General features: G+C 44.8%; 1 protein-coding gene across 1 annotated transcript in view; it reads left to right on the top strand.

Annotated features, from left to right (window-relative positions):
* Positions 1 to 24,838, top strand: part of adgrb3 (adhesion G protein-coupled receptor B3) — a 722,174-nt gene that overhangs the window by 476,001 nt on the left and 221,335 nt on the right. Inside the window, exon 13 of the mRNA XM_060916854.1 lies at positions 1,073 to 1,219. Within this exon, the coding sequence (XP_060772837.1) occupies positions 1,073 to 1,219 (147 nt within the window). The remainder of the gene's footprint in view (positions 1 to 1,072; positions 1,220 to 24,838) is intronic.

The raw sequence follows: 24,838 nt of genomic DNA, 5'->3' as shown, positions 1-24,838 counted from the left end.
TAAATTCTCTGCAATCTTGCATTGAAAAATGTTCTTTTTCAATTGACTAGCAATTGTCTCGTGAATTTTGGCACAAAGGGATGAGCCATGACCCATCCTTGCTTGCAGAAACTGAGCCTTTGATGCATGCTCCTTTTATACCCAATTATGATACCCTCACCTGTTAATAATTAACATGTTTATTGTAGAACCCTCCAAAATGGTGTTATTTGAATGTCATATAAACTTTTGTCTTATTTTGCCTCTGTCCCAACTTTTTTGAGTGTGTTGCAGGCATCAAATTCTAATTCTGTTTATATTTACAAAATACAATTAATTTTGTCGGTAAAACTCATGAAATTTTTTTCTTTGTACTTCTGCCAGTTAAATAAAGGTTCACATTAATTAACAAATCACAGATTTTTTTGTTTTTGTCTCATTTTGGAGTTTGCAGTTTCTGGTTGGAGTGTAGAGTGATTATCTTAGTCACTGTTATATCATTGGTGCATTTGTTGATGTAGTTCATCTCCGTCATTATATATTTGTCTAAGTCAGTCTAGTGGTTGTAGGTTGCTGCCTGTTGGAAAATATTCCAGTCTGTAGTTTCCAGGCAGTCTTGCAGAGCTGAGGTACTCCACGCTGACCACACTCTGATTTGTTTTCTGACTGGTTTCACCAGCTTCACCTTGGGTCTGGATGCAGGCATTAGCATGATAGATATGTGGTCTGAGGAGCCAAGGTGGGGAAGAGGGAATGCCTTATATGCCTCCTTTAAGATGGTGTAGACCTTGTCCAGTATGTTGCTTCCTCTGGTCGCAATGTTTATATGTTGACAACACTTCTGACAGTTATTTTTCTTTTTGTTGCCTTTTGGAAAATATCCCAACTTTTTTTTTTGGAAAGGGGGCTTGTACATCAACTTCTTTATGCAATTAATATACTTTTCATTCATACATGCCTTTAATTTTTCCAATTATACTACATGAACTTGCAAATGTAACTGTTTGTAATTGTGTGACATTTTTAGTGACCTAATCATTAATAGCAAACTTGCTATCATTTGTAAGTTTGTGATCTTTGAAATTTTCCCTAGTGGCCAGCATCCAGAGGCTCCCTGCAGTATCAGTGATGACTGATATTAATTTCCCCATGAAGGGACGAAAGGGTATGGTGGACTGGGCCAGAAACTCTGAGGACAAGGTGGTCATCCCTAAAGGCATTTTTATTCCCCAAAGTGCAGGTATGTGCTGCATGTGCATATATACAACAGTCATTCAGCTCCATCTTTGTCTTCTACCAGCTCACCAGTCCAAAGGCAAATTGTAGCACAATGCAAAGCTTCAACTTGAAGAAATTTTTTTTTTGCATTACCCTTTCTTTTCTCATTCAAGTGAAAATTTTCAAAAAGCAAATTTTATTCTGTTTTACAAGTAAGTCAGTAGTTAAAATGTTGTAAGTGAAATCAATGATATACAGTATATTTTGCATGAACAGCTAGGTTAGGGCTCTTGTTCATTGTTTTCTCTGTGAAGGGAAATGCTGGAAGATAGGGTGACCGAGGTCAACCTCTTCCTCATCCTAGTGTGAGTTTTACAGGCAACTAGAGTTTTATAGGCAACAGCAGTTTTGGAGCTCAGTGTTACAGCAGGTGCCTGGGCAAAGTTGGAAGCAGAGCAGTGACTTAGGTTGTGGAGTTTAGTAATTGCAAGTGGTATGGATGTTGGCTTAGGGCAGCAGCAGCAAGGACTGTCATTTGTCTTCATCAATCTCTGTTTGGAGAAACACACAGGAGAAGCACTGTCAACTGAATACCTGAAAGTACTCACCTCAGTGAATGCTAACTTTTGTATCTCCAGGTTGGTAGGGAGAGAGCAGCTAGTGCAATTATCTGATGCCAGACTGTCTTATACACTGTACCTGCCTCCTAGCAACATGTTGCCTGGCTGTCAATAATAGAACCTCCATCTGGTGATAAACTAACAGTTATTTGGTTGTGGGACATGGTCGCCCATCACAGTGACAATATCTACCATGAAGGAAGATTTGTGATAAAGTCTAAGGTGATGGAACCATGGGTGTTGCAAGACTGGTAAGGGTAGGAGTTTTTTGTTTTAATTTCGATGATTATGGCTTATCGCTCATGAAAATCAGAAATCCAATTGTAAGGACAAGAAGAGTCAAAAGAAGCTACCCCCTACATATTTTATTTATTTCATTATTATTTTGTGATAATGTTGAGACAGTCAAAATGTGTTCTTCCATATACCTGTGTGGCTCACAGGATGATCTGTGCTGCTATTGTTTATATTGAGATGTATGAGTTGGGAGAGGTTGTTTCTCCATTACACCACAAGGGGGAGTATGCGGCTAGGCACATTCATTGTGAGGTGTTGCGGTGAGCAAGACAAGAGACTGTATAAGACGTATGGTGTAACAGTGCATCATGTCTGTATTTTGCAGGTGAGCAAGTATAAAATGGGTAATAAGTGGACACTTGCATAATATTAATGCAGAGGGTTGTAAAGAATGTGGAAAAGTTGTCTGTTTATGCCCACTGTGTATGTGTTATAATGTATTTGTTGTCAGCTATGTGAATTAGCCACCAACCTATTTGTTAGCAGCAAACGCTAATTGACTAGGACATATACGGACCCCGTGGTGCTAGAGTTGTGTGTTTTGTGTGCTTGTGCCCAACTGTAAATACAGTGAAATGGGACAGGAAACCACAGTAATACTTTGTGGAGCCTATCATAATATATGTTCGATGTTAATTGTTTTGTAGAGTTTGAGTTTACATAAAGGCAGCAACACTCATTGTGATGTGGTGCACCGAGCAAGGCAAGAGACTGTATAAGACATGCGGTGTAACATTACATTATGTCTGTATTTTGCAGCACATCAATAAACACATAGTCAAAAGCCACACTGAGTTTTGACTTAATTCACACTTAATTCAAGTGTGCAACAAAATCTGGTAGTAGAGGATGCTTCAGTGGTACTACTGAGAGGCAGTATGAGGTTGCAGATTCAACACACAAAGCATGGAGCTGGAGCAACTGCAAGACTGGCTAAGTGAGATCCTGCTGCAGTTAAGATTTAACCAGCTACTAAAGCTGTGTTTGCAAGCTAAAATCTTCACTGAAAAACAGACAAAGAAGCATACGCTGATTAGCTCATTAAGTGAAGCAGTTGAAACAGCTATTGAAACTGAAGAAGAGAAGGTAGCACACACATTCCTGGTCTGCTTCATTGAAAGTGCTAAAGAAGTGAAAGAAAGCAATAACCAAACACAGGATGTTGAGGAGAGTGCTGTTGCATTGGCCAGCCTACAAGAACAGTATGCAGCACTGCAGCTAAGCTTTCAGACAGCTACAAACAAACTAGAGGAAGAAATGGTGAGACTGACAAACAAACTGACTTTCCAAGGTCTCAGCGAGCCCCAAGTCCACTGCTCCACCAGCAACCCAGCCACCTGAAGTGACCATACGCAGAGATTTAAAAATGAATGGACAGATTAGGGAATAGGGTCAGATAGACAAACTTTCATACTCCAACTTTGGTTCACCAAATTGAAGTGGGACCGAAAAGAAATCACAGTGAGGCAGAAATTATTGAAGCCATGGTCAAAGCCAGGAGCCCAAATCTAAGCTTCCGTGACATGTTGGAGATCAAAATGGACCTTATCTTCCCACGGCTTTGCATGATATTATAGGGGCACTACAAAGAGGACAGCTCCACTGATCTCTGTCATCGGCTGATAAATATTACCCAGGACAGCAATGAGTCCCAGGAAAACTTTCTGTTCAAGCTGAAGGAGAGACTCCTAGTGTCATCTTGGGAACCAGGTGCCGACAAGCAGTGCAGTGCTGAATTGATACAAAAGAAGTTCTTGTGAGCTGTGGGTATTGGTTTGATCAGTGACAATGTGAAATATCAGATCAAGAGTTACCTGGATAACTCAGCAGTCACTGATGAGGTTCTAATTGCGAAGACAAATGAAGCAGCAAGCCTTGAGTGGGAGAGGCAACAAAAATTCAGGAAGAACAGCAGAGAACCAAAAGTGAGAGAAATTAAAGTCAAAGCACAACCAGTCCAGGAGGCAGCAATTGGTGCAGTGGGTGGGCAAGAATAGCCACCCTACACATCTACAAAATCTAAAGCTATTAAAACACAACCAACAGTGACTCGTAAAGAATCAGAGCTACTGGATATAATAAATCAACTAAAAGGAGAAATCACAGAAATAAAGGGAGTTATTCATTATTCACACAAATTTTCCCCTCCACATCATCGAAGTAGGAAACGGGGCTGCAGTGATTGTTGGGACAACAATAGAGGATAGCAGTGTGATGATTGCTTCAAATATGGACAAAGTCAGCATCTGCCCAGGGGATGCAGGACCTGAAGCAAGCCCGCAGACAGGTCAGAGTACATAGATATGTCAGCTAGCACTGTGACATCCCTTCCATTCCCACTTGTTACAGAACCTAAACAGAGTGACCAGCAACAAGATGTTTACAAGATTATCACTAACAGCATTAAACATTTGGAGACAAAAGCAGCAGCTAGCACATAAGACAAGAGAAACAAAACAGTCACCGTCAGCCTCCTCTCCCCAAAGCAAAGGGCCCAGCTCCTGAGTCTGATTGGGAAGAAACATATCACCTACCTGTAGGATGGAGTGAAAACAAGAGCATTCTGGGAGACTGGATCACAGGTATGTCTCATAAATGAAAAATGGGGACAAATGAACATGCCACATATTACAGTTAGGAGATTAACTGAGATCATTGGACCAGATATACTAGATGGGAGGGCAGTAAATCAGACACCAATCCCTTTTTCTGGGTGGGTTGAAATTAAGTTCAGGTTGCCCACAGAAGAGGCCACACAGTTAGAGCTTCTAGTACCAGTTTTAGTAGCTCATGAAGGCAGAGTGGCAGAGGAGCCAATCATTGGCTTCAGTGTGATTGAATGCCTGTTAGAGATGGGAATAGAGCCACCATGTGTTGTGACAGAGGCTGTTAGCACAGCATTCTCCTTTGACTGTAAGAAAGCTGAAGTTTTCTTGAAAGTGATGAAGAGTGGGGAGGATGGGCTAGGTAAGAGCAAAGTGAAGACAGGGAGAGAACTAATGAGTATTCCAGCTAGTCAGACAAAAGTTGTCAAGTGTAGTGTGAGAGCAGGCCCACTGTCAGAAGATCAGGAGCCAAGTCCATATCCACAGCTGCCAGAGGGGTTGGAGGCCCAGGAGAGTGTAGTGCATTTACAACAAGGTACCTGGATCTTACTGCTTCCTAGAACTGTGCTTGGGCAAACTTAGAGGATCAGAACTATTTACCCAGCTAACACCAGACCAGTGGAAATAAAACAGACAGAAGCAATAATACAAACCATTGAACAAACCCCTATACCACCAACAGATCAGACGACAGAACAGGAAAACAGAACAAGCAGCAGCAGTGAAGGCATATGGGACCCTCCAGTTCCACTTGACCACCTCCCTCCAGTGCAGCAGCAGAAGGCTTGACTGCTACTGAGGGAGGAGAGTAATGTCTTTGCTTGTGATGAACATGATGTTGGAATGATACTCTCACTGCAGCTTAAGATCCACTTCAGGGAACCCACACCTGTAAGAAGAACATATATATCACTTCCAAAACCACTTCATAAAGAGGTGAAGGAGTACCTTGAAGACATGTTAAACAGTGGGTGGATAAAGAAGTCAAACTCCTCCTAACTCCAGCTCTATTGTTTGTGTGCAGAACAAGTATGAGAGCCTCCATCTGTGCTGTGACTATAGGGAACTAAATATGAAGTCGATCCCTGACCGCCATCCAATTCCAGATATACAGGACATGCTCAACACCCTGAAAGGAAGTTCCTGGTTTTGTGTGTTAGACCAAGGAAAGGCTTACTACCAGGGCTTCCTAGAGGAGTCAAGTTGCCCTCTCACTGCATTTATTACACCATGGGGACTGAACGAGTGGGTGAGAATCCCTTTTGGGCTGTCATCTGGTCCTGCAGAGTTTGAGGTCAGTGGAAGAATGTTTTGGTGGGGCTGCAAGATTAGATATGATTACCTTATTTGGATGACAGCCTGGTTCAATCTCAGACATTTGAGGACCACTTAAATGATCTAAGGAAGGTCCAGCAGTGTTATGAGAGCCAGGGAGTCAGACTGACCCCCAGAAAATGTGAGCTCTTCAAAGGTGAGGTCAGGTGAGATTCCTGGGGAGGCTTGTTACCAAGGACAGACACACCATGGACCCAGCAGACATTGCCCTGTCCAGGCTTTAAAGCAAAGGAACCCCACGATGATTGGGGAAGTGGGGAAGTTGTTGGGATTCATGTCAATGTTGCAACTAAATTCCCAACTTTTCATGCTCTGTATGACCACCTCTCTACAGAAAAGACAGTAAAAGGAAAACACACAAAAAGAAAACATGACAAAAGGGCACAAAACAAAGGGAGCAGTTACCATCATCACACCCAGTTGTGTGGTCAGCTGAACATCAACAAGTGCTCTATCAGGTAATTTACTTTCTTATTCAGCCCCCAGTTTTAGGTTACCCTGGGGCAGTGCTTTATCAGAGACAAAGTGGAAAGCTGGTTGTTGTTGTTGCATATGGGTCCAGGACTCTAACTGTCCCTGAGAAAAACTACCACCTTCATTCAGGGAAGTTGGAGTTTCTTGCCCTGAAGTGAGCCATATGTGAGAGGTTTAGGGACTATCTCTACTATTCACCACCATTTATTGCCTACACCAACAATAACCCACTCACCTATGTGCTTACAATGGCCAAGCTGAATGCAACCACACACATGTGGATAATTGAACTTGCTGATTTCCAGTTTTCCATTAATTATCGACCTGGCAAAACTAATGGGGATGCTGATGATCTCTCACGCATGCCCATTGGATATGGAACAGTACATACAAACCTGTACAAAAGCAGTGACACTGGAAGTCATAAATAGTGTGACTCAGGCTCTGGCTGTTCAACTGCAAGGAGGTGAGCCCTGGCTGTGCCCTCTGACCATTTTAACAGGGATCGAATAGGAAAACAATGAGATGAGAATGTCAGGGGTGGAGATCCCAAAACCAGCTCTGAGAGAGGCACCAAAAGGGGATCCCATAATTGGAGAAGTACTGAAGTATGTCATCCCAAATCACTGGCCAAAGGATGCAAAACAGGCCCGCAACAAGGAAATAGCTACCCTGGTAAGAGAAAGACAGAAACTGCACATTGATGATGAGGGTTTACTGTACAGAAAAACCACCAGCCAGTCACAGCTAGTTCTGCCTAAGAAATTCCATGAGTTTGTCTATAAGGAACTGCATGAAGAAATGCGTCATCTGGGAGTACAGTGAGTTTTGACCCTTATCCAGGACTGCTTTTATTGGCCTCACATGCAGAAGGATGTTGAGCATTACATTACATGGGTGTGCATCTATCTAAAAAAACAAGCATTCCAATAAACCAACCTGAGCTCCCCTGAGTATCATCATCACCACAAGCTGGTTGCTACTGACTTCTTACATTTGGAGAAGTGTAAAGGGGGGTATGAATTGCGGTGATGGACCACTTTACCCGGTTTGCTCAGGCCTACCCCTGCAGAGATAAAAGTGCCAAAACACCTGCTGTGAAGGTATATGGAGATTTTGTACTGAGATTTGGTTTTCCCACAAAACTCCATCATGACCAAGGGAGGGAGTTTGAAAACAAACTGTTTGCTAAGCTTGGGGAATGCAGTGGTGTTAAGGGGTCCAGGACCTCACCATACCACCTCCAGGAGAATTTCTAGGCGGAAAGATTTAATAGGACACTGCTGGCCATGCTCAGAAACCTCCTGGAGATAGCTAAGGTAGATTGGAAAGTGTCTCTGGCAAAGGTGGTCCATGCCTATAATTGCACATGCAGTGAGGCCACGGGGTATACACCCTACTTCCTCTCATTTGGGAGAAACCCCATGCTTCCTATTGATTTGATGCTTGGGCTCACAGTAAAAGATCAAAGCTCATCCCACAGAAACTACACTGAGAAGTGGAAGACTTGTATGCTTACAAACTGGCCTCAGAGACAGCCTGTAAGGAGGGCAGACAATGGAAAACTTTCCATGACAGAAAAGCCCATGGTGCAGAGCTGTACCCTGGATGCAGAGTAATGGTCCCAAATCTCAAGGAAAAGGGAGGACCAGGGAAATTGAGATCAAGGAGGACCAAGTGTTTGTGGTGACACAAAGAAAATATAAAGACAGTCCAGTATATGAGCTCAAACCATAAAATGGGAAGGGGAGTACTTGAGTCATCCACAGGAACCTCCTGCTGCCATGTGACTTTTTGCTGGTGGAGAAAGTGAACTCGCCTGCAGAACCAAGGAAGAGAAAACAGAAAAGCAAGCAGAGACACAAGCAGCAAGAGCACAGTTCAGAGGATGACTGGAGAGGAATCACAGGATTGTAAGCAGAAAACAGGGAACAGGGTGAACAACATCTGTGGACAGAGGCACCAGAGGTTGATCCAGAAAATGGAGCAGGGGAACAGAGGATCTCAACCATGAGGATGATGCAGAACACCAGGTGGATCAACAGGAAGAGGATACAGAGATACAGAAGAATGACATTGACACACAAGATGCTGAGCATGATCATCAGCCTGAGACAGCATGCAGTGACCAAGATGATGCTGACCAGTCATATGTCAGAGAGAAAAAATATCCTTTGAGAATGACAAAACAAAAGTTAAGGTTTACTTACCATAGGTTAGGGTTGCCTACTATAGCACATGAATAAGTAAAATGAATGAGCAGATTCATAAGCTAAATACTGTAGTAGAGTTGTTATGATGGCAATAAGATTGAGATTTCCATTACTTTTCCATGAAGAGATCAAAAATATCCAAGTTGAGTAATGTCTGTAAACATACAGTGGGGCAAAAAAGTATTTAGTCAGCCACCAATTGTGCAAGTTCTCCCACTTAAAAAGATGAGAGAGGCCTGTAATTTTTATCATAGGTACACTTCAACTATGAGAGACAGAATGGGGGGAAGAATCCAGGAAATCACATTGTAGGATTTTTAATGAATTTATTGGTAAATTCCTCGGTAAAATAAGTATTTGGTCACCTACAAACAAGCAAGATTTCTGGCTCTCACAGACCTGTGACTTCTTTAAGAGGCTCCTCTGTCCACTCGTTACCTGTATTAATGGCACCTGTTTGAACTCATTATCAGTATAAAAGACACCTGTCCACAACCTCAAACAGTCACACTCCAAACTCCACTATGGCCAAGACCAAAGAGCTGTCAAAGGACACCAGAAACAAAATTGTAGACCTGCACCAGGCTGGGAAGACTGAATCTGCAATAGGTAAGCAGCTTGGTGTGAAGAAATCAACTGTGGGAGCAATTATTAGAAAATGGAAGACATACAAGACCACTGATAATTTCCCTCGATCTGGGGCTCCATGCAAGATCTCACCCCATGGGGTCAAAATGATCACAAGAACGGTGAGCAAAAATCCCAGAACCACATGGGGGGACCTAGTGAATGACCTGCAGAGAGCTGGGACCAAAGTAACAAAGGTTACCATCAGTAACACACTATGCTGCCAGGGACTCAAATCCTGCAGTGCCAGACGTGTCCCCCTGCTTAAGCCAGTACATGTCCAGGCCCGTCTGAAGTTTGCTAGAGAGCATTTGGATGATCCAGAAGAGGATTGGGAGAATGTCATATGGTCAGATGAAACCAAAATAGAACTTTTTGGTAAAAACTCAACTTGTGTTTGGAGGAGAAAGAATGCTGAGTTGCATCCAAAGAACACCATACTTACTGTGAAGCATGGGGGTGGAAACATCATGCTTTGGGGCTGTTTTTCTGCAAAGGGATCAGGATGACTGATCCGTGTAAAGGAAAGAATGAATGGGACCACGTATCGTGAGATTTTGAGTGAAAACCTCCTTCCATCAGCAAGGGCATTGAAGATGAAACGTGGCTGGGTCTTTCAGCATGACAATGATCCCAAACACACCGCCCGGGCAACGAAGGAGTGGCTTCATAAGAAGCATTTCAAGGTCCTGGAGTGGCCTAGCCAGTCTCCAGATCTCAACCCCATAGAAAATCTTTGGAGGGAGTTGAAAGTCCGTGTTGCCCAGCGACAGCCCCAAAACATCACTGCTCTAGAGGAGATCTGCATGGAGGAATGGGCCAAAATACCAGCAACAGTGTGTGAAAACCTTGTGAAGACTTACAGAAAACGTTTGACCTCTGTCATTGCCAACAAAGGGTATATAACAAAGTATTGGGATGAACTTTTGTTATTGACCAAATACTTATTTTCCACCATAATTTGCAAATAAATTCTTTAAAAATCAGACAATGTGATTTTCTGGATTTTTTTTCCTCATTTTGTCTCTCATAGTTGAGGTATACCTATGATGAAAATTACAGGCCTCTCTCATCTTTTTAAGTGGGAGAATTTGCACAACTGGTGACTGACTAAATACTTTTTTTGCCCCACTGTATGATACAGTTTTCAAGAATGAATACCAATAAGAATGACTGACTGACTGATTTTTGTTGTTAAAAGAATTAGACAGTGTGGTAACCCACTATGAGTACCGCACCATATGTTTATTCAAATAGGAGGTTATTACTATGTTAAAGTACCTTATTCAGTAAAGATGCAGATACCCATACTAGTGATGGAAGTGGCAGTGGAATGTTATCGTGCACAATGACACCTACTCCAAGCATATGGCATTAATGGGAGATACATGTCATGGTTTACTTCTGGTAAACAGTAATGCAATTGCTACATAAGGACTAATAATGTCAGGATGCCATTAAATTTTTGCAGGGAGAGTGTAAGGACAAGAAGAGCTAAAAGAAACTACCCCCTACATATTTTATTTATTTCATTATTATTTTGTGATAATGTTGAGACAGTTTAAAGATATGTTCTTAATTGTAAGTTATGTGACTCACAGGATGATCTGTGCTCCTGTTGTTTATACTGAGATGTAATGAGTTGGGAGAGGTTGTTCCTCTGTTCTGCCCCAAGGGGGAGGGTGCAGCTTAGCACACTCATTGCAAGGTGGTGCGCTGAGCAAGACAAGAGACTGTATAAGATGTGTGGTATAACATTGTATTATGTCTGTATTTTGCAGGTAAGCAAGTATAAAACGGGTAATAAGTTGACACTTGCATACTATTAATGCAGAGGATTATAAAGAATGTGGGAAAGTTGGCCATTTATCCCCACTGTGTATGTGTTAGCGTGAATTTGTTGTCAGCTGTGTGAATTAGCCCTGAAGCTAATTGTTAGCAGCTAATGCTAATTGACTGGGACGTATTGTTAGGGTTTTGCTGGGATTTGAACCTGGTTCGCTGGTGTGATAATCCAGCAAACCCCCACTAGGCCACCAGGGGAATGACTCAAGTGCAAAGGTGTGAGGTGGAAGTAGAAAAATATCAAAAAGTTTATTTACAATATTTACAGTCCCAAAAAATATAATCCAAAAAACGCTCAGAAGATGAAGGGAAAAATAAAATATCCAAAAGTTCAAAGTCAAATACAAAAGCCAAAAAACTAGAAAAGAAAAGGCAAAAATACCAACGCTCAGAAGATCCAAAAAACAGTAAATACAAAGTCCAAAAAAGTCCAAAAAGAAAAGCAAAGTGCAAAACCAAAAAGACAAAGGCAAGGAACACGGAACAGAGGTAACTGGAGCTAAACATAACAGCACAAAGACTCCGTGACAAGGGGACTGAACTCAGGGGTATAAATACACAAACTAATTAAGGACAGGGCAGGGCAGGAAACAGGCAATAAGACAAGAACAAAACACAGAACACAGTGGTGACCTCTAGAGGCCCAAAACAAACATGACCAGAAAAGGAAATAACAGTGGCCTCTAGAGGCCAAAACAGTCCCAGTCCTAACAGGATCCCCCCCCCCCCCCCCCCCCCCAGGAGCGTCTTCTGACATTCCCAGGACGATCAGGATGGGGCGAATGGAAGTCCCGACAAAGTTCTTTATCGAGTATGTCCCGAGCTGGGACCCAGCAGCGCTCCTCAGGGCCATAGCCCTCCCAGTCCACAAGATATTGGAGGCCCCCGCGAACCCAGCGGGAGTCCAGCAGGCGGCACACGGTGAACACAGTCTGACCCTGGAAGATGCGGGGGGGCGGGGGGTTCCTAGGGGCAGGGGCATACGTGGACGTCAGTACGGGCCGCAACAGGGAAACATGGAATGTGGGGTTGATCCTTAGCGTACATGGTAACTGGAGCCGGTAGGAGACAGGGTAAACTCTGTGTACAACCTTGAAGGGGCCAATGTAGCGAGGAGCAAGCTTGCGGTTCTCCACCCGCAGCGGAAGGTCCTTGGTGGACAGCCAAACCCGCTGCCCAGGGCGGAAAGTGTGGGCAGGTCTCCGATGGCGGTTGGCCTGAGTCTGGTTGGTACTGGAGGTCTGGATGAGTGTCCTCCTGACCTTGCTCCAGGTCTTGCGACACCGTCTCACGTAATGGTTGACCGAGGGCACCCCAGCGTCCTCCTCCTGGTCCAGGAACAGAGGTGGCTGGAACCCGAATTGGCACTGGAACAGCGACAGCTTGGTGGCCGATGACTGCAGGGTGTTGTGGGCGTACTCTGCCCATGGCAGCCAGGTGCTCCACAATGTCGGGTTATCCATAGCCAGGCCTCGCAGGGTGGTTTCCAGGTCCTGGTTGAGCCTGTCCGTCTGGCCATTGGACTGGGGGTGGAACCCAGAGGAGAGGCTGGCAGTGGCCCCGATGCTCTTGCAGAAGCCGTGCCATACTCGGGAGGAGAACTGGGGCCCCCGGTCAGAGACTATGTCCTGAGGGAGACCAAAAACTCGGAAGACATGAGTGAACAACAATTTAGCAGTGTCAAGGGCAGAGGGGAGTTTGCACAGTGGAATAAAGCGGCAGGCCTTGGAGAATCTGTCCACAATGACCAATATGACAGTGTTACCTTGAGACTCAGGGAGACCCGTGATGAAGTCGACCACCACGTGGGACCAGGGATGCCGGGGAATAGGCAGAGGATGCAGGAGACCCTGGGGACGCTGTTGCGGGTTCTTGGTTCTGGTGCAGACCTCACAGGACAGGACGAATGACCTCACTTCCTTCTCCATGTTAGGCCACCAGAAGCGTCTTTTCAGGAAGTCCAGGGTCCTCCGAGCTCCCGGGTGGGCGGTGAGAGGGGAAGAGTGACCCCACTGGAGAACCTTGGCCCAGGCTTGACGAGGGACGTACAGGAGGCCCGGTGGCCCCATCCCAGGATCAGGGTCCCGGCGTTGAGCTTGTCGAACGGTCTCCTCAATACCCCAGTGGACAGGAGCCACAATCCGGAATATAGGGATGATAGGCCCAACTTCACTCTCCCTGTTGTTGGGCGAGAACAGCCTGGAGAGCGCGTCCGGTTTGGTGTTCTTAGAGCCCGGGTGGTATGATAGGGTGAAGCTGAAACGGCTGAAAAACAAAGCCCACCTAGCCTGTCGTGGGTTCAGCCTCTTGGCTTGCTGGAGGTACTCCAGGTTCTTATGGTCCGTCCACACCAGGAATGGATGTTGCGCTCCCTCCAGCCAGTGCCTCCACTCCTCAAGGGCTCGTTTGACCGCTAGCAGTTCCCGATCCCCCACATCATAGCGGGACTCTGCAGGGCTCAGGCGGTGGGAGAAGTAAGCGCAGGGGTGCAGCTTCCCTTCCGAGTGTTGAGAGAGCACTGCGCCAACACCACTGTCCGAGGCGTCCACCTCCACGATGAATGGTTGGGAGGTGTCCAGGAGAACCAGAATGGGTGCCATGCAAAAGCGGTGTTTTAGGTCATTAAACGCCTCTTCCGCCTGAGGAGACCAGACAAAGGAGCCACCAGTCCTTTTGGTGATGTCCGACATAGGTGCAGCTACGGAACTGAAGTTCCTGATGAACTTGCGGTAGAAGTTAGCGAATCCTAAGAACCGCTGAACCTCCTTAACGGACTTGGGAGTAGGCCAGTCCCGGATGGCCAGGGTCTTGGCTGGGTCCATTTGGAGTTGCCCCGTTCGTACGATAAATCCCAGGAAGGAGACCTCGGGGACATGAAACTCGCATTTCTGGGCTTTAGCAAACAGATTATTCTGCAAGAGTCTCTGGAGGACTTGGCGGACATGGTGGCGGTGTTCCTGTAAGGTCTTGGAGAATATAAGGATCTCGTCGAGGTAGACAAAAACATATAGATTAATCATATCCCTCAAGACGTCGTTGATAAGGGCCTGAAAAACAGCTGGTGCACTGGTAAGTCCGAAGGGCATCACCTGGTACTCGTAGTGCCCTGACGGGGTGTTAAAGGCGGTCTTCCACTCGTCTCCCTGTCGGATACAGACGAGGTGGTATGCGTTCCATAAGTCCAACTTGGTGAAGATGGTGGCGCCTTGGAGCAGGTCGAATGCTGTGGACATCAGCGGAAGGGGATAGCGGTTGCGCACGGTGATCTTGTTCAGGCCCCTATAATCAATACATGGCCGGAGACCCCCATCCTTCTTGCCGACAAAGAAGAAGCCGGCACCAGCGGGTGAGGTGGAGGGTCGAATGAACCCAGAGGCCAAGGCTTCCTTGATGTACTCCTCCATGGCCTTGCATTCTGGCTGAGAGAGGGAGAACAGACGGCCCCGAGGAGGAGTAGTCCCAGGGAGCAAGTTGATGGCACAGTCGTAGGCCCGGTGCGGAGGAAGAATGGCGGCCCTGCTCTTGCTGAAGACCTCCTTGAGATCCCAGTACTCTGTGGGAACTTGAGATAACTCGGTGAGATCAGGGGGCTCGGCAGGAGACACAGGAGAGCTAGAGAGCAGACAAGAGGCATGGCATGCAGGGCCCCATTCCACAACCTGGCTTGTTACCCAGTCTATGCGAGGGTTGTGCCGAGTAAGCCAAGGAAGGCCTAGAATAACTGGGAACTCTGGTGAATGAATCAGGTGCAGGGATATTTCTTCTTTGTGACCTTGAGACTGGAGAAAGACTGGAGAAGTAACTTGGGTGACTCTTCCATCACCTAACGCTTGGCCATCGAGGGCAGACACAGACAGTGGGACTTCAAGAGGTGCAGTTGGGACATTGATGCTTTGGGCGAAGTGGATATCCATAAAGTTTCCAGCCGCCCCTGAGTCTAACAAAGCTTGACAAGAGTGGACGGACTCACCCCAGGAGATGGAGACCGGGATGTAGATTCCTTGGCCAGGGAGTCCGGGAGAGAGGGTAGGCCCCGTCACAACCCTCCCTCGGCTGGACGGGGCGGTCCTTTTCCCGAGAGTTTGGGACATGATGCTCGGAAGTGACCAGGCTTGCCACAGTAGATGCAGCACTTGTCCCTCCTTCTGTGCTCCCTCTCAGATGCGGAGAGGCGAGTACAACCCACTTGCATGGGTTCTGGACAGTCACTGGAGGAGGTAGATGGGCTCCAGGTAGAGGCAGGGAGGCTCAGGGCTTGGTGACGTTCTCTCATCCTGTTGTCCAGACAAGTAGAATGTGAGATCAGTGTTTCGAGGTCACTTGGGCATCCGATAGAAGCCAGACTGTCTTTGATGGGGTCAGAGAGACCATGGTGGAAGGCTGACACCAGGGCAGTCTCGTTCCATCCACTTACTGCTGCGAGCATCTGGAACGAGATGGCGTAGTCTGCGACGCTTCCCCCTTGCTGGATGGACATGAGCTTTCTGGCTGCGTCTTTACTGATGTCTGCTTGATCGAAGACACGCAGCATCTCCTCAGTAAACAGCTGGAAATCAGAGCACTCAGGTCCCTGTCTCTGCCAGATAGCAGTAGCCCAGGCTCGCGCCTTACTAGCTAACAAGGTTATCACAAAGGCAATCTTGCGGCGATCCGTAGTGTAGATGGTAGGCTGAAGCTCAAAGGTGAGTTGACACTGGGTAAGGAACTCTTGACACTCACTGTGCTTGCCGTCATACCTCTGTGGTGCAGGAAGGCTGGGTTCGTGAGGTGAAGAAGGCAGCATGGCAGGAGGCACTGGAGCAGGAGCAGATGGTGGAGCAGGAGCAGAATCAGGCGGAGGAGATGGGGCAGAGAAGTCAGCTGTGCCAGGGTTCTCCCAATCTGCTGAAGCAGTACCTCGTGGCAAGCAAGGGTCTCACGTTGGCTTGCGAGAGTCCGTCCGTGAGTGTCCATGGTGGATCCGAGGCGTGTTAACACAGCCATCATTCCCTGAAGGTTGGCCAGGTAGACAGATGAAGAAGCCTCTGCTGAGTCGGTCATGACGGAGTCTTTCTGTTAGGGTTTTGCTGGGATTCGAACCTGGTTCGCTGGTGTGATAATCCAGCAAACCCCCACTAGGCCACCAGGGGAATGACTTAAGTGCAGAGGCGTGAGGCGGAAGTAGAAAAGTATCAAAAAGTTTATTTACAATATTTACAGTCCCAAAAAATATAATCCAAAAAACGCTCAGAAGATGAAGGGAAAAATAAAATATCCAAAAGTTCAAAGTCAAATACAAAAGCCAAAAAACTAGAAAAGAAAAGGCAAAAATACCAACGCTCAGAAGATCCAAAAAACAGTAAATACAAAGTCCAAAAAAGTCCAAAAAGAAAAGCAAAGTGCAAAACCAAAAAGACAAAGGCAAGGAACACGGAACAGAGGTAACTGGGGCTAAACATAACAGCACAAAGACTCCGTGACAAGGGGACTGAACTCAGGGGTATAAATACACAAACTAATTAAGGACAGGGCAGGGCAGGAAACAGGCAATAAGACAAAAACAAAACACAGAACACAGTGGTGACCTCTAGAGGCCCAAAACAAACATGACCAGAAAAGGAAATAACAGTGGCCTCTAGAGGCCAAAACAGTCCCAGTCCTAACACGTATAGGGACCCCGTGGTGTTAGTTATATGTTTTGTGTGCTTGTGCTCAACTATAAATACAGTGAAATGATTAAGGGAGCCACAGTAATACTTTGGGGAGCCTATAGCCAATAGTAATACATATTAGATATAAATTTGTTTGTAGAGTTTGAGTTTACATAAAGGCAAGAGGCACTCACTGTGATGTGGCGTGCCAAGTAAGACAAGAGACTGTATAAGATGTGTGGTGTAACATTACGTTATGTCTGTATTTTGCAGCACATCAATAAAGACACAGTCAAAAGCCACACTGAGTTTTGACTCCTCTTAAGTCAAGTGTGCAACACAGTATCTCAAATTATTAGAATATTTCCTAACATCAATCAAAAAATGATTTACAATACAGAAATGTCTAACTTCTGAAAAGTATGTTCATTTATACACTCAATACTTGGTTGGGGCTCCTTTACCACAAATTACTGCATCAATTTGGCACAGCATGGAGGCAATCAGTCTGTGGCACTGCTGAGGTGTTATTGAAGCCCAGGTTGCTTTGATAACAACCTTCAGCTGGTCTGTATTTTTGGGTCAATTGTTTCTCATAGATTCCCTATGGGGATCAAGTCAGGGGATTTGGCTGGCCAATCAAGCACAGTAATATCATGGTCAGCAAACAGTTTGGTAGTAGCTATGGTACTGTGGGCTGGTGCTAAGTTCTGTGCAAAAGGAAATCAGTATCTCCATAAAGCTTGTCAGCGAGATAAACAAGTGCATGAAGTGCTCTAAAATCTCCTGGTAGATGGCTGCATTGACTTTGGACTTGATAAAACACAGTGGACCAATACCAGCAGATGACATGGCACCCCAAATCATCACAGACTGCAGCAACTTCACGCTGGACTTCAAACACCTTGGATTTTGTGCCTCTCCACTCTTCATCCAGAGAATAAGACCTTGGTTTCCAAATGAACTTGAAAATATCTGAAAAGAGGACTTTGGGCCACTGTGTAACAGTCCAGTTCTTTCTCTCCTTAGCCCAGATAAGACACTTCTGATGTAGTTTCTGTTTCAGGAGTGGCTTGATATCATGAATGCAATAGTTATAGCGCATTTCCTGAAGACATCTGTGTGTGGTGGCTCTTGACACACTGACACCAGCCTCAGTCAACTCCTTGTGAAGCTCTTCCAAGTTCTTGAATCAACTTTTTTTGACAACCCTCTCAAGGCTGAGGCAGGCTTGTAGTATTCAAGTCTGACTCGTGCCCTAATTTTAAGGACTCATGACTCAACTTGGACTTGAGCACTGATGACTTGGACTTGGACTCATGCATTAACTGCATTCAGACTCGTAAAATGGACACGAGGACTCAGATTTTTTCTTTATTTTTTGTAACATGCCATTATAATTTGGCATAAGATATTTATATCTACATTTTTTGTATGAATTTTGTGCAAGAGTGTCACACCTGCGTGCCTTGACACATGCATCAGATAGACTCTTGGGTGCGCTCCGGACAGCGCGTGCACCAAATGGACTCTTGCGCACATGCCATAAACGACTCGCACCTGCACAGGATTAAGGTGCAGTCAGTGCACCTATATAAAAACTGTGAAAACACACTTACTTTGCAAAGTATTGCATTGCATTGCTGATGCATTACCAAGCCTTATTTCCTTGTTTGGGTTCCTGAGCCCTGATTTCCTGTTTCTCCTCTTTGATTCTGCCTAGTCTACGATAGCCTGTTTGTGCCTTGCTTGACCTATTGCCTGTTTCACTGTTTTATGATTTTGCCTGCTGTTCTGGATTGTTTACCTGTCTTCATTTGTATTAATAAATACACCTTCTGCACATAGATCCATCTCCCAACCATCTCTGACAGAATACTTCGCACTCCTTGACAAAGAGAATGCACATTCACCTGTTCATATGTCATGCTGAGGAACAAACTAATGTTAATGGTGTTAAAACAGCCACCATCAAATGTACAGTTGGAGTCTTGTTCTTGGACTCAGGTCAGATCAATAGTGCACTCAATTTGAAATTGAAAAATTTTTTTAAATGACTTGGACTTGACTCGGACTTGAACACTGGGGACTCGAGACTGGACTCAGACTCGAGGTTTAGTGACTCAAATACAACACTGGGCTGCAGTCATCCCTGTTGCTTGTGCACCTTTTCCAGCCAGCCTTTTCAGCAATGACCTTCTGTAGCTTTATGGAGGGTATTGATGCTTGTCTTCTGGACAACTGTTAAATCATCAGTCTTCCCCATAATTGTGGTTGTGTGTACTAAACTAGACTGAGAGATAGAATAGAATAGAATAGAATAGAATAGAATAGAATAGAATAGAATAGAATAGAATGCCTTTATTGTCACTGCACAAATGTATAATGAAATTTAGAGCATTTGGAGTGGTACACACAGTAAACACAATAATAGAATCTGCAAAAGATTCACACATACTGTATATATGACATAACATATAAAATTAAACATATACAAAATATAAAAGAGGAGGTATTAAAATATCAATGTTAAAGGAGCAATGTAGGTTACACACCCCCAGATATACACTAATACCTGCACACAGACATATCAGTAGGAATAAATAGCATGGTACTGATAATCAGAGGTGGAAAGAGTACTAAAATATTATACTCAAGTACAAGTACTGTTACTCTGATGAAATTTTACTTAAGTACAAGTAAAGTTACCAGACAAAAAATCTACTCAAGTAAAAGTAACTAGACAGGGACACTCTAACGAGTGCAAACCCCGCCTTTTCCCTATTAAAATACATTGGGTGAAAATTTCGAAGTTCTGCCATGACCTTGACCTTTGACCTTTGACCTCCAAAATTTAATGGTTTCCTTCCTGGGTGATTGGCAACACATGTACAAAATTTGGTCCAAATTGATCCATTGGTTCTTGAGATATCTTGCAGACACACAGACAGACAGACAGACAGACAGACAGACAGACAGATACACACACACACAGACTGACGCAGGTGAAAATAATAACCCCTCCGACTACTGTCGGCGGGGTTAAAAAGTAGATCATTTAAAATTTACTTTGAGTAAAAGTAAAACGTTACTTTTAACAATGGGTGTTTTCTGCCTCCATTGTGTTGTGCAAAAATGAAAAAGAAGAGGAAACAAGGATATATGTACATCTCAACCCAGATGTTTTATTTAAAGGAAGTGTATCAAATTGAATGCTTAGGATAATGCTGCATTAAAACTGAGACAAACAAAAAAGGTCAATACACACAGTCATGTCGTTTACATCGCCCTGACCACACACAAAGCATTGTACACGAAATATGAAAGTGAAATGTTGCACCGAAATCTCGTAGCTTGCCTGTGTGCACTGTGTGTTATTGAACAATTCAATTAAAACATTATTTGTTTTGCTTAGTATTCCTTTCTGGCCTGTTGGATGTAGAATGGTAGGAGGACTGATCACGTCAGGTTGGCGAGCTAACTTGCTTGCATGATTAGCCAACCGAATAACAGACTAGTTACCGTTATATTACAGTACCAACAGGTTGCTACTTCAACATTAGCAATGCCATCCACTATTTTTGGAATATAACCAGCCTATTGTCGGTTTTACTATGGAAAGGAAAAATTATGATCGGGGCGCAGATACGTTTTTTGAACTGGGGGGGACAAAAAACTGGGGGGGGACAAAGCTGCCAGCAAACCAACCCCAACCCCGATATGCCTGTCAAACTTGTTGTGGGTAACCATAGCAACCAAGCTCGAGCTCGCAACCTGTGCAGTCTGCGCAGCTCAACCAACCGAATATCAGTCTTTGTTTTGTTTTATGTGAGTTGTTGCAACTATGTATGTACTGCTGTGCACCTCAATAAACCGAATGGTAATTAGTCTTTTGATTTTTCCGTGAGGTTTGCCTTATGCAAAGAAAGACAGCATAGACGTTTTTTCCTCCCTATAAGTGGGGGGGACCGAACGAGGTGAATTTAAATCTGGGTGGGACGAATCCCACCCGTCCCACCCTCTATCTCTATCTGTCTCCTGTACAACACACAGGCATGGCAACTATCATCCAGTGAAATTCACAGAATTGAGGTAGTGTGGCACGGCTTCCTAAGGAAAATGATTAAAGGTGGATATAAATGAAAGAATGCCCCTGACCAAAAGAACACTACAAATGAAGATATAGACTGGAGCTACAAGATGTCCAATGCTGACCTCCGGAAACTGACAGGAACCCAGGATAGTTTTATATAAACTATCCTGCTATGTACAACAACTAAAATATATTGCTCACGTTTGCCGGATGGGCAATAACCAAGTGCAAAAGCAGCTCCTGTTTGACAAAAATGGTTACAAATGGACGAAATGGGAAAATCTGCTGGGCATAGACACCCAACAGATAAGACGTATGATGATGGACAAATCAAACTTTGAGCAACTGCTGCAACTGCTACAGCAGAAGCACCCCTAGAGAGTTTAACTTTTGACAGGGGAACATGATGATGATGATGATGAAGGTACTTGGCTCGGCAGCCACATGAAACGTAAACACCATGGACAGCGGCCAAACTCATAACTCTACAGACTGAAATACACGAAACCAAGTCCTACTAGGGTCTATTTTACCGATCCATGTTCAAGCATCATGCAAGTCTTCCTTCTCCTTGAATAAGACCGTGCATTCAACTGCCTTTTTGACATGACTGCATCGAAATACCACTTGCAACAATATTTCACGCACTCCATCAAGAAAAAAGTTAAACATGATGAACACGGGCATACTGTTTTGAGCATACGATTTTTTAAAAAGAAACTAGCTACATCAAAGTCCTTCAATAAACCCATCCTTTAGCGCAAATGAGCTTAACCTGGTTCAAAGCATGACGCTAGCAGTAGCTGCATAAGGCAAAATCATATGGGCCTTTCGTCAACAACAAGCCATGGCGGGCAAACATTAATAATCAAGCATCCTTACCTTAAAACGCTGTCTTGACCACAGAACTTCTCAAGTATTTCACTTAAATCCACACGGGTTAACAACACACCCAACACAGCTAGCGAGAAATGTGGATCTGCGCTAGCTTTGTATTGCTATTCCCCTCAGTATGCTTACTCTGTCTGCTGCCCGAACTGTGAACATTATAGGCTACAATCTTTTCATCAATTTCTTCAATAGATGCCGTTTTAGACATTTTATTATCCCCATCGAAATATGCTATTATACTAACAGGATTATAACTCAAATCACACGGCACATATTCAAATCACAACTGATTTATTTTACTGTTGGACAGATCATAGCATATCTAGCCTAGCTGCACATAGCCTAGCTGCTGGTAGGCTGATAACTGATAAGTAGCTGATATTCTGAACAGATTGGTGATCCTTACCTTAAAAAAGTCTGTGACTTTAGGCAACGATTCTATCATTACCTGCATCTCTCTCTTTTTTTCCTTTTATGCGCCCTGCTAACATGTGAACGCTTCATCTTTCAAAGCCTCTAAATTTGTGTCTCTGCAGTCTGCAGTCTTTGGCGCGCTTTCGTGCGTGACGTTACATTTTATTCTGGTACAGTTGTGGGTGTTCATTTCACGAACCACATCCACCATGTCTCTTACAGCAGGCTACTGTGCGCTCATTTATTTCTAACCTTATTTCTATCCGTACATTAATGTAGGCCCACGATTCCGACAGTTTATTATTTTATTAATATTACAAGGCCCCTGATTGGCTGTGGCCCAGGGGCTTGAGCCCCCCGCAGCCCCCCCCTTAAAGCGCTGGTGCATGTCCGCCATCGTCTGTGTGAGACTCGCGCGTGCCACAACTGTCCTTCCTGTGATTCATTTCCAGAACGCATTTCCCCTTCTCCGTTTTAGCCTTTTTTTATTTTTTATTTATTTTTTTTACTCAGTAACGGTTGTGATGTAAAATGTACCGAAGTACACTACTTAAAAGAAAACATACTTAAGTAAAAGTAAAAAAGTACACTCTTTAAAAATTACTTGAAAAAGTATAAGTACACAAAAAAGCTACTCAAGTACAGTAACGCGAGTAATGTAATTCGTTACTTTCCACCTCTGCTGATAATACAATATATTGCACAGTTATTTTATGTATGGTACATTATGTCACTAGGTAGTGGAAGTTGTACCTAGCAGCAGTGCATGTTATGAGACAGAGTTCAGTACTTTGATGGCAGAGGGGTAAAAGCTTTTCTGGGGTCTGGCAGTGCAGGCCTTAATGGACCTATACCACCTTCCAGAGTGCATCAGCGTGAAGAGGTGGTGACCAGAGTGAGATGAGTCCTTGATGATGTTTGTGGCCCGGCACAAGCACTGGGATCTGTAAATGTCCTCTAATGAAGGCAGCTGAGTCTTGGTGGTTCTCTGTGCTGATTTGATGACTCTCTGTAGAGCCTTCTTGTCAGCCTCAGAGCAGCTGGCATACCACACCATAGATGAGTATGCTTTCCACAGAGCTATGATAGAAGGACACCAGCAGTTGCCTGGACAGGTTGACTTTGCATAGTGTCCTCAGGAAGTAGAGCTGCTTCTGTGCCTTCTTCACTAGGGAGGTGGTATTGACAGTCCACATAAGGTCCTGGGAGATGTGTGTACCCAGGAATTTGAAATTGGACACTTTCTCCACTGTGTCTCCTGTGATGTATAAAGGGGAAAATTCCATCTCCTGAAGCAAATGACCAGCTCCTTTGTTTTGGAGGTGTTGAGTGCCAGGTTGTTAGTGGAGCACCATTCAGCTAGTGTGACGATTTCTTCCCTGTAGGCAGACTCATTCCCATCATGTATTAGTCCGACCACAGTGATGTCATCTGCAAACTTGATGACTGTATTGGTGCTGTGGGTTGGTATGCAGTCATAAGTGTAGAGGGAGTAGAGAAGAGGACTCTACACACAGCCTTGTGGAGCTCCGATGCACAGTGTCAGAGTAGGGGATTGATGAGTCCCTCTCCTGACAAACTGCAGACGGTTTGTTAAAAAGTCCTTGATCCATCTGCATGTGTGCTGGCTGATACCCAGGCATAACAGTTTGGTCACCAGTCTGCTGGGGATGATGTTGTTGAATGCAGAGCTGAAGTCCACAAACAGCATCCTCACATGTGTCCCCTGATGTTCCAGGTGAGTCAGTGCTGTGTGCAGAGCAATGTTGATGACGTCTTCAGTTGACCTGTTGGCTCTGTAGGTAAACTGGTATTGATTCAGGGTGCATGAAGGTGAAGATTTTATGTGCCTGAGGACCAGCTTTTTGAAGCATTTCATCATGGTGGGGGTAAGAGCCACAGGTCTGAATCGTTCAGGCTGCTGATCATGGTCTTCTTTGGGACTGGCATTTAGGAACAGTGCATTGGGACAGAGAGATGTTGCTGAACACCCCCACCATCTGATCTGTGCAGACTCAGAATGCCCGCCCTGAAATTCCATCTGGGCCTGTGGCTTTCCTGGGGTTGACACTGCAGAGCACTGTCCTGACATCCTCTGTGCTCACAGTGAGTGTCAGGCTGTCAGCAGTTGTTGAAGGTGTTGCCCTGGTCTCTGCCTCTCCCATTGCATCCACCTCAAAGCGAGTGAAGAAGTGGCTCAGTTCCTCTGCTAGTGAGTCACTGCTGCTGGGGATGGGTTCTTTACTGCCTTTGTAGTTTGTGAGGTGGTCAATACCTTCCCATGCATGCCAGAGGTTGCCGTCACTGAAATGGCCTTCAATCTTCAGCCTGTAGGATGCCTTTGCAGCTTTGATGGCTCTCTTCAGGCTGGACCTGGTGGCACTGTAAAGTTTGCCATTTCCTGACCCAAAGGCTGTGTTGCAGTCTGTCAGCAGGCACTTGACCTCCCTGGTCATCCATCACTTGTTGTTTGGAAAGCATCTGATGTGCTTGTCAACAGTGACATTGTCTACACAAGACTGTATTTAGAACAGGACTGTAGAAGTATAGTCCTCTATGTCTTCTTGTGCAAATAAGTCCCAGATACATGGTATTT

This window comes from Neoarius graeffei, chromosome 3, assembly GCF_027579695.1.
Source record: "Neoarius graeffei isolate fNeoGra1 chromosome 3, fNeoGra1.pri, whole genome shotgun sequence".
Lineage (NCBI taxonomy): Eukaryota > Metazoa > Chordata > Actinopteri > Siluriformes > Ariidae > Neoarius > Neoarius graeffei.
This window is presented reverse-complemented; position numbering and strand designations above follow the sequence as displayed.